This window comes from Melampsora larici-populina (genome assembly GCF_000204055.1).
Source record: "Melampsora larici-populina 98AG31 unplaced genomic scaffold MELLAscaffold_14, whole genome shotgun sequence".
Lineage (NCBI taxonomy): Eukaryota > Fungi > Basidiomycota > Pucciniomycetes > Pucciniales > Melampsoraceae > Melampsora > Melampsora laricis-populina.
Window position 1 is genome coordinate 244,758 of NW_006768778.1, and position 15,091 is coordinate 259,848.

General features: G+C 39.5%; 2 protein-coding genes across 2 annotated transcripts; both read left to right on the forward strand.

Annotated features, from left to right (window-relative positions):
- Window positions 1-473: 473 nt before the first annotated feature.
- Window positions 474-949, forward strand: MELLADRAFT_85388 (uncharacterized protein; the record flags this gene model as incomplete). The annotated part of the gene is made up of 4 exons (XM_007408839.1): window positions 474-555; window positions 635-669; window positions 756-800; window positions 914-949. 4 exons carry the CDS (start codon window positions 474-476, stop codon window positions 947-949), a joined length of 198 nt encoding a protein of 65 aa, XP_007408901.1.
- An 11,521-nt stretch (window positions 950-12,470) lies between these two features.
- MELLADRAFT_85389 (uncharacterized protein) lies at window positions 12,471-12,879 on the forward strand (the record flags this gene model as incomplete). The annotated part of the gene is made up of 2 exons (XM_007408840.1): window positions 12,471-12,552; window positions 12,707-12,879. The coding sequence occupies 2 exons, from the start codon at window positions 12,471-12,473 to the stop codon at window positions 12,877-12,879; spliced, it is 255 nt and encodes an 84-aa protein (XP_007408902.1).
- Window positions 12,880-15,091: the final 2,212 nt, after the last annotated feature.

Sequence of the window (15,091 nt, forward strand, 5' to 3'; positions counted from 1 at the left end):
AATTTGGTCAAAACAGTTCGGCAAATTTGATCAGTCGCTGGAGCAAATAATTGACACAAACCTACCCAGGCTCTACTAAACTAAACCAATCCATCAGACGATCAATTTTGATCATACTAGCTTTCAATTCAAACTTATCATCAGCTTTCCTATCTCAATCATGAACCCAGAGTGTAAGTCAATTGATTCATATACCAATCAATCTCATGCAGTTTGACTTATCAAAATTATCATTCATTCTACCTTATATATTTGATTTCTTTCAAAGACGATTTCTTGGTATGATACAATTCCCTTGATGTTCAAGCCTTTTCAACTTCGAATTACTAATGATCAAAAGACCTCAATCAATCACTCTCATCTTACCATTGAACCTCTTATCGATCAATCTTTGAATCAGCTTTTGGTTCAGTGAGTCTTCATCAGAATTGATTCAACTCTTTTACAATTGATTCGTGTTCATCTTCACTGACATGGTTTTAAACTTCTTTTTAAAACTTTTGTTAATTGGTGACTCTGGAGTTGGAAAATCCTGTCTTCTCTTGAAATTCGCTGGTAAGATATCTTCATTTTCATTCAGATACTCACATATGTAGGGGTTTAAAATCATGAATTCTTCTCTGATTTGATCTAGATGATACATACACTGAAAGCTACATCTCTACATTTGTAAGTGATCATTTCTTTTCTGTGTCAGATTTGTGTCATTTAATCGGTTTGATTTCAATCTGTGTTCAATAGGAGTCAATTTTAAGATCTGTGCAATCAAACTACAAGGCAAGGTCATCAAACTACAAATCGTAAGCAGATCCTGTTTCTCAACTGTTTATGATTTACATCAGACAATTGATATCTCATCTTTAATTCCTGATTGGAATCAATCCTGATCCATTCAAGACATCTATTAAATCAGTGGGATATTGCAGGTCAAGAACAATCTATGAAATGATTTCAGTTAGAGATCACATGATCACATGATCATCTTGGTCATTCCACAATCTTCAGGTTTAGCATACAATACTTGACACTCAATAATGGGACATTATTTAACAGCAAGTTCTGACAGAGTTGATCCGATTGAGGTCTTCTTTGATCCTATGACCAATTCAAATCTTGATGTTACAAATTTCTTACCTCAGGCTGACGTCACAATCATTTAGTGATTTTCAAAGATGTAAGTAAAAATTGATGCCTTGACTTAAATATTGCCATGTTCAATTCAAATCAACTCCATAGATCCAGAGAACATTCATTTGTGGTTCCATCAAAGCCAGATATGATTTTGAATGACTTTCACATTGATTAAACACTTGAATAAATCAGATACCAATATCTACTGGTGAGTGAAACTTGATTATTGACTCTCTAAAATCTATCAATAGGACAAGTAGTTATGAAATATTTCAGATAGAATCACAATTGCAAAGAAAAAATATATCAATGAAGGGAAAATTTTCAACTGGAAACAGAAATTTGAGATCTAAAAACATGGCAAGTATTCTCAAAGATGGTGAAGGGTTTATTTCACCAATGATAAGTGAGTAAAAAAGTAGCAGAAGACACTGCCAGCATAGATGCTTCGGGTTGAGAAATCCGAGGCATCATTGGAGGCAAATCCTCAGACAAACCTTGTCCGAGGTATTTGCCCAAGGTATTTTTTTGCCCTGAGAATTACCTCGGATCAAAACCTTGGGAAGCTTCTGTCCGAGGTTTTGCATCCAAGGATACCTCGGATTTTGTAATCCGAGGTAAATATGTTGGTGGTGAGAGATGATGAATTGGAGCATTTGAACTTATGTAGGAGTACCGGGAATCCCTGAAACTAATTTCCAAATCAGATCAAGAAGGGGATGATTAGGACACAAGGACTGAAGCATCTGGACAACTCTTTCAGTGACAATGATGGACCTCACATCAAAGTCACTGTTGTACTTATGACTAGACAGGAAGTACTGTTCTTATCCCATGAAGTTTGAGTCATAAGAGTAATGTGCAGGTGAAGGAATTAAACTTAGGGTAGTATTGTCAGATATTTCTAACAGAAGGAGATGCTCATAACAGATTTGCCATTACTCCAAAACTTAGGTCCACATGCCAAGAAGTCTCTAGAATTCAGCCTTGAGAAGGATACATTGACAGTCTCAACAAATTCTCCTTTGGGCTAACATCAATGAATTGAGTGTTTGCAGATTGAGCATAGCGTGCATCAATGGAAGTCAATATTTTGAGAGCGGCGCCCGCCGCACATATGATAGTCTTAGTTTTGAAAGAGGGAAAAGTGGAAGAGTAGCAGTGATAAAGTTGATGAAGGCAAAGACGGCAAAGACGGCAAAGACGGCAAGGCCGGGAGAAGCTCAGTACATAAGGTAAGTAGATAGAAGAAGAGGAACTGACTTATGAAAAAGATGAACAGGATGCACAAACAGTACTCAGTCCTAGACCCGGTATTGGCCTTGGTAAGGTTCTTGGCGCAAGAACACCCCACAAGAAGGAAGATGGATATTTTATTCTCTAATCTGGTAGAAGGTGAGAGAGTAACAATATCAAAGGCAAGTTTCATAAGGATGACGGAATCTGTATGGGGATCAAGCAGTGTGAAGAGTGGTAGATGGTCCGGACACTCATTCAGAGTGGGAGGGGCATCTTTAAGGTTCAATATGGGATGGGACAAAGAGAGGATTATGGAAGCGGGAAGGTGGAAGTCAGAGGCAGTAGATTGCTATTTGAAAAAATGCTCAGAAGAGGAAAGAGGAAAGGGAATGGCAAGAGAGAGGTTCCCGGAAATTGAGGAAAGAACAAAGTAAACAATAAGATGAGCAAACTTTATTTCTGGTTACTCTATTATGCATAATCATTAAGTGACTTAAATACATGAACCGAGAAGCAAGATGTATAGTAAGCAATTCACAGAATATTACAACTAGCAGAGCCAAACTATACATCCTGGGAGCTCGTGCAAGTTGTGGGTTCCTCAACAAGTTGAGACTCTCACAAGCCCCACCTGAATAGGAGGTGTGAGGAACCCACAAGGATCAACAAAAATCACAAGAGTGATCAGCATGGCTTCAGCGGGAAATTAAACTGTGACACAAATGAGAGCCAATCCCCTGCCTGGGCTCCCCCAAACGCTGTTTGACCTCAGCCATGATAATAGGCCAAGGTCAGACCAACAAACAAAGAACGAGATCTGTATCAATAAATAGTATCTATGTAAGAAACAAGTACTTCCAATTAATAATATACATAATAATTTATGAACTTACAAATGCCTTACCTAACATGTAAGGAACTCAAAGAATGGATTTGCTAAAGTGAAAAAGTTTGATAAAAAGATGGCATTTGTATCACAAAGAAAAGACAGAGACCATATACTTTAAGAATCTCCTGGTGAAAAGTTGTTTAACACAGATGTCAAAGGTTATAATAGTGGGATTTCAAAATCTCCTGGAGTGTTATCAAAAGAGCTTTTACAAGGAAATTTAATTGATCTTCGTTGTATTAAAGGTGAATTACTTAACATTAGAAGAGATGATGCTGCTGCTTTTGCTTTTGCGGTTGAAGGAAAAGAGCAAAAATTGGAGGTTTCTGCAAAATCTTATTCTCAAAATATCCACAGTCATGCGGAATGGCTTTATTATTTCAAAATCTTCAAAAACACAATCAAAGAAGCTTTTCCAGATTGTATCAATCTCATTAAGGCTTATTCTAAATACATCAAAAATCAATTATGGTCTCACGGTATTGAATCACATTGGAAAAACATTGTGGCTTACAATACAGCGTTTAGGGAGCAGGTGGCCAAGAGGAAGGGTATTAGCTTCACTGACTGGAATCATCCTGATGTACAGTCTCTCAATAGCAGATTCATTTCAAACGCTTTGTACCAGCATGCTCACTCTTCATCTCCTGTTTATGCAAAAACAGTTTTTCCAGTTCCAACAAGACAAAGAACCTCAAATCAACAAAATTACCAGCAAAATTTTGGAGCAGGTCCTTCAAGGTATAGGGATCAAAGAAGAGACCCTATGGACCCTCCTTATCAATTGAGCTTCAAACACAAGGATCTATATGAAATTGAGGAGGCAAAAGGACTTTGAGTCAAGGAACAATTTTGTTTTTTGTGGAATTTGAGGAAAGAATGTAAGGCAGGAGCTTCATGTCCTCGGATCCATAAATGTGTTGGTCCTTTTTTTTATTCTTAAATCATTTTTGTCGTGTGTTATAACAGTCGATTCATCAGTTAGCCAGTATTGGTTTGGCGTTTGTTCATAGCCTGAGGCTGATTTTTGAGTTATCTCTCTAGAATGTTTGCAAATGTTGTGTTGCGCACAGAGGATGTGACCACCCCTGAAGAATACACATCAGCAAAATTTCTTTGGGGATACCAATGGGATGGGATTTCAGTGACGGGGTTCTCATCAGCAATTGAATCAATTCAATTTGCAAGGCCCTTTCCTGACGCACCTTCTTTGGAAGTGGATATCAATGCAAAATTTATCACAAAACAATATCTTACTTTGTTTAACATCAGCAATCCCTTCAACGTGGATAAAATGGAAGAACTTTTGAGACACCATCCTAATCAAAAATTTGTTAGTTCTGCTATGAAAGGTTTAAGGATAGGCTTTTGGCCATCATTGTTTTTACCATCATCCAAAATTATCAATACGCCAAATCATCAAACCTGCATCAAAAATCAATCTCTGCTTGAAGAACAATTTGAAGAAGAAATTCAGAAGGGTAGATATTCTGAAGAGTTTTCAATTTTGTTACCCGGCATGAAAGTAATACCGCTGTTGATGACATCTAAGAAAGATCTGAAAAAGATGAGGGTCTGCTCCAACATGAGCTTTGGTCAACCTTCACCTAATGTTTTAGTAGACCAAAACAACATAGCAGTGTCTTATGATTCATTAAAATCTTTCACACCTTATCTGATTGAAATGAAAAAAGAGAAAGGTGATGTAGCAATATTCAAATCTGATGTAGAAGGTGCTTTCAGAACAAACCCACTTCATTATCAATATCAAATACAACAAATAATCAGGATTAAGAAAAAGTATGGAGTGGACCATAATTTAACATTTGGTTCATCTGCTAGTCCACACATCTGGGGTGGTGTTTTTTCATTAGTTTTGTGGATTGCTGAACAAGTGTTTCACATTAAGAATCTCAGTTGCACGATGGATGATGTATGGGGAGTTGCTTCTGCAAACAACTTTGTGGTTTTTAAGGACCATTGAATTACATTGGTTCAGGCAAAACTTTTAATGATTTTTGACATCTTAGGAGTGCCTTGGAGATGGAAGAAACGGATACATGGTCCTGTCCTGGAAGTAATTGGGCATGTGGTCAATTCAGAAAAAATGCTGATTTATCTTGCACATGACAAAAAGCAGTCAATGATTGTCGCAATCAAGGACTTTGTTTCTTGACCAAAGCAACTGTTATGTGGATGCAATCTTCAGAACAATGGCTTGATTGGGGTTGTAACTCAATGCCATTTGGTTGATTTGCACTACAGATTCTATATGAAAAGACAGGGGGAAAGTTGGAACACTTTCTTCCAATTTACCTCAATAAGGAGAATCAGGATGACCTAAGATGGCTAATCAAATCCTTTTCAAGTTGTGATGGTATTTGCATGATTGAAGCTTTGAAATTGTCAATTGCAGAAGCCGACACTGTGTTTTTCACCAACGCATGTCCTACGGGTATTGGTATATTGGAACCAATTCCAAAACTCGGTTCTTACTTCAGGCTTCCACTTCCTTCCAGGAATATTTTCTGGGCCAAGCTTTTAGGAATTGTATGTGCCATTGACATTTCCATTGATAAAGGTTGGAAACAGATTTTTATTCACACTGATGCCAATATCTCCTTCCATCTATTCAATTGTCACAACCCAAATATAATTTTTGACCTCTTTTCCGTCATTGTGTTTCTTGTTTGGTGGAAGCAAAAGCTGAAGTCAGATTAGCATATATTCCAAGAGAGTTGAACAGATGTGCTGATGTGTTGTCAAAATTTCAATTTTTATCAGTTTATAAGGTGTTTGAAGTGTGTTTCAATTGATCCTTCAGATATTCCATTATCACTGTTGGACGGTGGGAAGGATTCTAACATCTCTGTGGAGAAACATTCACTTTGATTATGTTAACCTCCAAAGGAAATAAGAAGATTTCTCATAATAAGAAGATGAAGTCTCCTCAAATTATTACATTAAATGACTTAAAATTATTATCAATCGAAGATTGTTTTTCATCTATTAGTACAAAAGTGGTTTTAGAAGTTTCTTTCAATTTTGTGAAATGTTTGAAACTCTGTTCCATGCCAACAAAAAAACATTAACATAGTACATTCCTTATTTAAGTTGACCAATTTCTCCTTGATCTGTTCAAGTTTACTTGATAAGAATCAAGTATAATTTCAAAATAAAATTTCTTCATATGGTTTGTGAAGCAGATTCAGCGTTGGTAAAGAAGGTTATGAAGGGTTGTATTAAAGATTTTTCAAAACCCAGTCAAAAGAAAAAACCTGTTAACAGTAGCTCACATTGAATTGATGGTCTCTAAATCTGGTTCTTCTCATGATGATACACTGCCTAGCATTAAAGAGGTTCCCCAGATGGGTATATGGTTTGTAGGAATCGGACAGCCGTTGTGACAACAGATATCACAATGGCGGTCTGATCCCTACAACCCATATTCCCATCTGGGAACCTCTTCAATGCTGGCAGTGTTTACTGTATTCAACGGGTGACACTGCATTCTTAGGTGCTCCAGTAATTATCAAACAATTTGAGGAAACGATTGCTTGTCCAGTGGCATTATTGAAATCTTATTTGTGGTCAAGAGATGAATTATTTATTTCTCTCCCAGCTCTATTCTTAACATCTGAAGGGAAGTACCCATCCAGATCTGTTTTCTAAACAGGTTCCACAAATTTTTCAACAAATCATTTCCAGGACATTCTTTATGTTTGGGAGGTGCTACTACACTGGCACAATCAGGGTTTTCTTTAGATTACATTCAAAATGCAGGGTGCTGGTCCTCTGAGGCTTTCCTAATCTATATTTGTGGTCACACAGCTCTTTGTCTTCCTGAATCTCAAAATCATGCAGTAGGGAAAGCTTCTCATGTGAGGGTGAATGTTACTTTTGTTTAGTAAGTCTTTATTTTAGACTGGGGGGGGTTTTAGGTCCATGACCCATGTCTATTTCAAAAGTTCTGTTCTTTGGTTTGGTTTCTTGCGGAAACTGACCTGTTTTTGTGGTTTTTCATTTCTCCTCCCTACTTCGCCACTCTGATTTTACGCTTTTCTATAGGCAATTATAAGGAGAGGGTGTTAGGGTTTTTAGGAATGTGAAATTTACCGTCCCTTGGTTACATATCAAGGGACTTTTAGCCACACACATTTATGGGATACAAAGTTGAATCCAGGAACGGTCCCGGATCTTTTTCCAAATTTCCAAATTCCCAAATTGAGTTGAAATTTGGGAAAAAAGAGGTGTAATGGCTGATGGAGCAACCGGGGATTCAAAGTTAAAAAAATCTGGATTTTTTCCCAAAATCCAAACTACCGCTAAAAACAGGATTTGGGAATTAATTGGGAAAAAATCCGGGACCATTCCCCAATTCAACTTTGTATCCCATAATTCTAACTGTTTTCATTTCACTTGTTTGTGAGTGTTACTGGATTTAAAACGTTTCTTGAAGTTGGTCACTTGTTATTAACAGATAGGAATGTTAAATAACAGGACTTACATTTTGTTTCCGACGGGTCGGACTTTTTAGTAAAGAGGTGGTTTAACTCTGACATCATCAAATGTTTACCACATCATTGTTACTGATTTCTCTTTACTCATCCATCTCAACTTCACTAGTTCTCACAAACTCATTCATCATAGTACGGTTTGATTCTCTAGTGATTTTTTATTACCCACCCTCTCCTCCCTTATGTCTGTTTATAAAAAAAGAGAAGACAAGCAGAGAGTATTTGTTTGTTGTTATTAGGGGATGTCAAGTTTAAATTTTTTACAGTAAAAACCGTAAAAAACTTTGCCGTCATAGCATAAATTTACTTAAAATTTACAAGAATGGGAAAGTTTTATGTATCCTGTTCTTGTAAAAACATAAACTTACAACAAAATACGACTACACCGGGAAACCCAAAGAGAACCCGTGGGTTTTCACTAGCCAACAAATGAGGGTAAACAGCGCTTCACATCCTTGCATTATCTCTTACCACATTAATTGTCTCAGTCCCTTTCTCTCTTTTTGTTCTCACATTCCCCTTTCCATCTTCCAATTATCAATCCATTTATCCACCAAGTATCAATCAAATTGCCTCTTGACCATCAATCAACTCTTCTTTTTGCTTATTCAACTCTAAACCAAGCAACTGATTGCAACCTTGACAGGATTCAAGCTCTGCTATCAGCTGTGACTGTGAGTTAGCATCAACAGGATTTGATCTTATCTACAGTCTGGTCACATCACCAGTCTCTAAACTTTGAACTCAAAATCAGTTTTGGTGAGTTTCAAGTGTACTAATCCATCATCATTGTCTACTAACCCTTAACTCCATCTGATCAGCAATGATGAAACCATCATCATCAAAGCCTACCATCACTCGGAACCACGGCAGCAACACCACAATTGCAGTGGATGACGCCAAGATTCTGAACACCCAAAACCTTCTACCTAACACACCGATAACAGCTGCAATCATCCACAAGTCTGAAGCAATATCAATTTTAATGAACCCAAAGAGTTCAACAAGCAAAGCTCCTCTAATAACTTGCCCACTACCATCACCAGCACCTCCTGTACCAACCCAACCACGTATGACTTACTCATCAGTTACAGCTAAAAAGAAAAAAGAAGCAGAATCCCAAAAGAAAGAAAAAGATGAAACAGAATCCAAATTCAGAGAACCTCCCTTGGACAATATCAACTTAGCTTTCCTTAGGGCCCGTTTGGTTCCTTTTCAAGTATTATATGACCTGAAAACCGAAATTCAGTTTGCCCCTATCTCAAGGGGCACATCGAGATTGTTGGAATTTGGAAATTGTGATTACCAAACAGCGAACCAAAAGAGGTCAACAGACGTCTGTTGACCTTGAGAGGATCATATTGCTGTTTGGTGACAACCAGGTGGTATCTCATGTTTTTGTTTGACTCTCCCTGGTGAAAAGGTCATCCAGACCTTTGTTTTCTTTGTTCATCATGTTCAATCATTGAATTTGTTCTTCTTCCATCTTCTTTGTTCATCATCATTGTTCTCAAACTTCTCTCTACAAAACCAAACCACCTGTACAAAATTAAACCGACTACCTTGTAATGTCATCACACAACACGGGCTCAAACAAAATACAGTGTTGTACTCACCCGTTTTCAAGATCACTACACACTCATGATCACACTCAAAATGAGAAGTTATTAAAATTAAAATTTATCAAACAAGTTCTTGCTATTCAAAAGCAACATTTTGCCATGTTCACCTATTTGAGCATTGGTAGTCAAATCTGCATTAGACAACTTCTTCCGCAGCTCTACAAAACACCACACCTCACCTCTATCCTCAGTGGTCAAGCTTGGATTGATGAACTCATCAATAATCCAAACAATTCAGTTTTTCATGAGAATCTCAGCATGCACAAACATGTTTTCTTTGAACTACGCTCTGTGCTTGAAGAAACTGGAATTCTGTACAACTCACGTTTTATAACTGCAATTGAGAAATTAGCTCTTCTACTCTATACTATTTCAACTGGTCTCTCAAATCGCAAACTTCAGAACCACTTTCAACAATCTGCTGATAGTGTTTCTAAGTTCGTTTTTCTTTCCGAGTTTTCTTATTAATTTGTTCTAATATGTTTCCTTTTGACTAGAATAATTAATCAACTCGTTAAAGGGATTTCTGGGAATGGAGAGTTACTTAAAAAATATATTTCTCTTCCTGATGCTCAAACACCACTCCCTGAAGACTTCTCTACAAATCCCAAATTCATGCCTTATTTCAAAGACTGCATTGGTGCAATTGACGGTACACACATTCCAGTCACTCCACCAGCTTCTGAATATGTTCCTTTCTCTAATCGTAAAAGCTATACATCCCAAAATGTCCTTGCTGCGTGTAATTTCAACACGGAGTTTATATATTTATTGGTTGGAGCTGAAGGTAGTGTGGCTGATGGGGCTCTTTGGAATATGGCTCGAGATCGTGACCTTGCAATTCCAGCAGGAAAGTACTATCTTGGTGACACAGGTTTTGCTCTCACCAAAACTTGTCTTGTTCCATTTCAAAAAGTGCGTTATCATTTACGAGAGTGGGAAAAAAGAGCCTTCAGGTCAGCATTCTTTTTTATCATCCTTTTCTCCTTTTTATTCTTTCCCACCTTTTCCATCCTTTCATCTCAGACCTCAAAATGCAGAAGAACTTTTCAATCTCTGGCATGCTAGTGCTTGTAACGTCATTGAGTGCATTTTTGGAGTCCGCAAGAAGCACTTGAAGATCATGGCACGCGGATGTCAATATACTATTGAGATTCAAATATCTATGGTCACAGTTATGTGTTTTATTCACAAATTCATCCGCGCAAAAGATCCAAATGGTTTAAATGAAGAATTCCCGCTGTTTAGAGACGATTTCATTCCTGATCCTCAAGATTCAACTGCACCTGTCACTCAAGATCAAGATGATAACTTAGAACATTACAGTAGTACAGCTGAACGTAATAACAATGCTAAAAGACTTCAAGCTTCAATTGCAGCTGATATGTGGGAGGATTATCAGAAAGACACAGAAAGAAGAAGAGACGTAAATTGAAGTAGACAAAGACATGGAAAACCTCCCAAGTATGCTGGTATTTGTAGGTTACCTCAATTATATTACATCATTACACTTAATTTTTACTATCTTACATGTATTACTCAGAGTTGACTAATACTCTCATTTAATGTATCTTCTCTCACTATGTTCACTTATCTAGAAGCAAAGATTACTTGTAATTGTTTTCACATTTATGAGTTTTAAACCAATTACAAGTAGATAACATTGTGTATATAATAATAATGTTTACATGATAACCCAGGTAAGAGACACAGTGTCATTTTGCTACTCACTGGCAGGCCAGTGAGTACGTCCACCTCAATCCAATCTCAATCCAATCTCAAATCCCTGTCAGTTCAATATCAATCCAATCTCAATGTTTGGCCTAGATTAGCAGACAAACAACCTTCCAGAATTAACTGGAATAAAGTTTGGTTGCATGTCCACACATAAAGGTGTCAGAATTTCTGGAAGGTTTGAGTGATTATGCAGCCCATGTATATCCCCCACTCAAACATGATTGGAGGTCAAACTGATATTTAACTGAGATTGAATTGAGATTGGATCAAGGTGATTGGAACTCACTGGCCTGCCAGTGACTAGTCAAATGACACTGTGAGAAGATCAATATAAGTTTGTGCTTGAAGACACAAGGCTGTGCACATGAAAGAGAAATGAAATTGACACTGAAAGTAAAGAAATGGAACGGAATGGAAAGATAAAAGATTAAAGATAAATAAAACAAGAAGATAAAGACAAATGAGACAAAAAGGAAAAGGAAAAGACGACACATCAGTGATCTTCACAAAATAAATTGTAGACAAATTTTCTCACCTAAACAGCAAGGACAGATAAAACCCATTCATCACAAATCTCAGCTGGAGTGCTGAGATAAGTCTCAGCCATTACAGGCTCATCGGTAAATAACTTGACCGCTGAAAAACATTGTGGGCGAGTCAACTCAGATTTATATATGAGGCTGACAGTTTGAGCATAGACTGAAGGCTTAGCAGCGTTGATGGCTTGAGCAGTTGATTTGACAGCACTCTCAGTCAAAGAGATAGAAGATTTGAAAAAGGTACTCATATTGTGTAGGTTGGTTGATAATCTGTCAACAATTTCAACACCAGTTCTTTTTTTCTTGCAAGGCGGAGCAGGAGTACGTTGCTTGAGGGCCACCTCAGTCCATTCTCAAACAGTAACTCTTACATTTCTTAATAAAGTTATTCCTTACCTTGCTTAGTTTTTTTACTAAGTGAGGTAAGGAAGTAGAAGTGGGTGGTAGGCTCCAGGGGAAGTTTCCCCTTCCCCTGAAACCTGGAGTAAAAATAGAAACGTGTTAGTAGGTTTCTCTTAGGGGAGAGTTCAAACCACTAGTGTGAACCCTTCTCTAAGTCGTGCGAAACCAGTATTAGTACGTTTTTAAAGGATGAAGGAGAAGGCCTGATCTCCCTAAACTCAGGTGACAGGCCTGAGCCTAGCTGGGCTTCTCCCATCCCTGTCGCCGACACTTCTAGTCGTTACCCTTCCATAGCGCTGAGGTGGGTTTTTAAGCCGAACGGACGTCTCATTGAAGGACGATAAAAAACTTTGATAGAATTTCAAGAAATAGGAGAATAGAGAGATAGAAAAATATGGAATATCTAGATACAGAGCATGGGGTGTGGGTTCAGCCAGTAATGGGGTGTGTGCAACGGTCAGAGGTCAAGCCGAGAAGTGAGGAATTACATCTTCTGTTATCAACAAGATCCGCTTTGCTGATTCCCAGTCGTGCTCGTTCCATTCTCGCTGGTACAACGCATGACAAGAGGACTCCCATCTTCCCAATTTCTTAATCGCCGCTAAGCTGACTCCTGCCTTCGTCAATAAGGTCGCTCCGCCTATCCTGAAGGAGTGACCAGTCATACTCGAGTTCTTACCCCAAGTACGCTCCATGGCGCTCACCACCAAGTTCCTCGTGATCGCAGTAGTGCCGTCTTTTCCCCAGGTCATGAACAACCTGGGGTCTTTGACTCTTTCCAAACAGGCTACCAGGTTCTTTAAGGCCTCCACTGGGCAAAGTACTCCGCCTGTCGCTCGAAGAGTTAGGGGTTGAGTCACACCTGGGGCGGCGGTCTTAGATTCGCGTAAGGTGATTTCAGCGCAGCTTAAGTTGTTGTCTTTGTAGAAGCGAATGTCGGAACGCAAGATAGCGCGATGGTCGTGTCGATCATACAAGGTTGACTTATAGACGAGTTCCCCTAACCGGCCGAGTCCCCAATAGGCTGTGAGGACTAGTGCGGTCAGGCCTTTTGGGTCGACTTCAAATTCCGCTATGTTCGCAACCAGGGCTAGCAAGGCTTTGGGGGTTATCGGTTGTTGATTAAGCTTCTGTACAGGTGCTCTGACTTCCAGGTTCTTCAATGCTCGAAGGAGCGTCTTTAGGCGGGTGAGGTGGATGTTAGGGAAGTTGTAGCCATGAAAGGCGTGCCACGTGCGTAAGGCGGTTAAATACTTGGTGATCGTAGACACTTTGACTGGTTTGTTAGTAGCGTTCGGGTTGACGTTATGGCCTGCCCATATGATGAACCTTTCGACGGTATCGCAGGATGCCGGGAACGCCTGAAGGTGTTTCAAGGATGTGAATAATTTAAACTTCTTGACTCCAGAAGCGTAAGCCTCTATCGTGGATCGGGCCCAGCCAGCTCTGATCATATGACGCTGGGCTCGAGTTAAGGGGGTCTTCTTGTCGTCTTTGATTCGAAGAAAGGATTTGATGCACTTCATGATGGTACCTAAGGAGAATAACGGCCATCGCGAAGAGGAGGTTCAGTTACCTACGAAGACGTGTGGGGTCTCCAGTAATCCCTGGGCTTACGTGTAATAAGGTATCGTTCAAAGGTCAATCGGAAAGAGAGCTACGTCGAACGAGTCTTGTCTGTGAGCGTCTAAAACGTGGGTATTCGAACTTAAGAGGGGTCGTGATACGCGTGTTGGAATGGTATGCTGGCGGCGTAGAGGAAATTATTTCTGCGCGTAAAGAGGTATAAGGAAGAGTTGTGAGGAAAGGGAGTAGAGGAAATGTTGAGGGGCTCGATGAGTGGTTTTTATATTGATTGGAGGGGTGGTAGTCGTTCTATATCTTGTAGCCAAGGTGTCAAGTCCTCTGGAATTTCAATATGCACTTGGAGGTACCATGGTTTCGATGAGGTCAAACTGCGGGACAGTTCGTCCACAGCGTTATCCAAAGTAGATACGTGTCTTTGCTCTAGTTGGCAATCGTGCTGAAAAAGCAAAGTTGAAATACTCTTCCACTCCTTGTTTACCCAAAAATCACGGGAGGATTCGTTCCGAAGGACGCCTTCCGTGGTCGTATTGTCTGTCAACACAAGTAAGCGCTCGCCTTCCAAAGGTCTAATTTTTTGTACTACCAGCAGTCCTAAGCGAACTGTTACAGTTTCGAGCCACGCTATACCTCGAGTTGGCTTTCCGAGAGGTCTTTCCCAGTTCGGTTGTAATTTGAATTGAGCCCAGTTTTTACCTACTATGACTCCTATCCCGAATGAGGTTGACGCGTCGCCCACCCAACCGACATTGTTGATGTTTCTGGTCTTTAACAGAAGGCGGTTTGGGAAGGCATCTAAGGCCTTGCTCCAGACTGCTAGGTCGTCTCTCACCTGCTGCGGCATCTTTCTCTTCGCCTCCTTCTTCACCCATTCACACTTCCAACAAAATCCGCTTCTTAGGTAGCACCTCAGCTGTGGTGCAACGTATGAAACGTGGCACAAGCGCCCGTATAATTTTTCTACCTCTTTATATGTGTAGTCTACCTTCTCTAGGAATTCTTCTAGTTGTTGGATTCTTTCGTCTAATTTCTTTTGAGGTAAGCAAACTGTCTTGTTGGCCACGTTCCATAGGAAGCCTATATATTTCTGCTCGTCGCTGAAATGAGTGAATTTAGTGTCGTTGGTTCTAACGCCGAGGTTGGTACTGTAGGAGACAATGTCATCCATGCTCAGGTTGTCTGACTTTTCTTTGATGACTAGGTTGTCATCAACCCAGCGAAACACCTTGTTGAGACCAAACTCCAATTCGACTAGTTCCTTCCACGCATCTGCCGGGCCACCGAAACTTCCGCAGCCTGCTACTCCCCCAAATGAGATGCACAGGTCTATGTAAAGAAGTTTGTTAAAGTCTTGAATGAGTAAATATGGCCATCGACTATGGTGAGTGCCTATTTGGCGGTAGGCCTTTAACCAGTCAAATAGTGCGATCT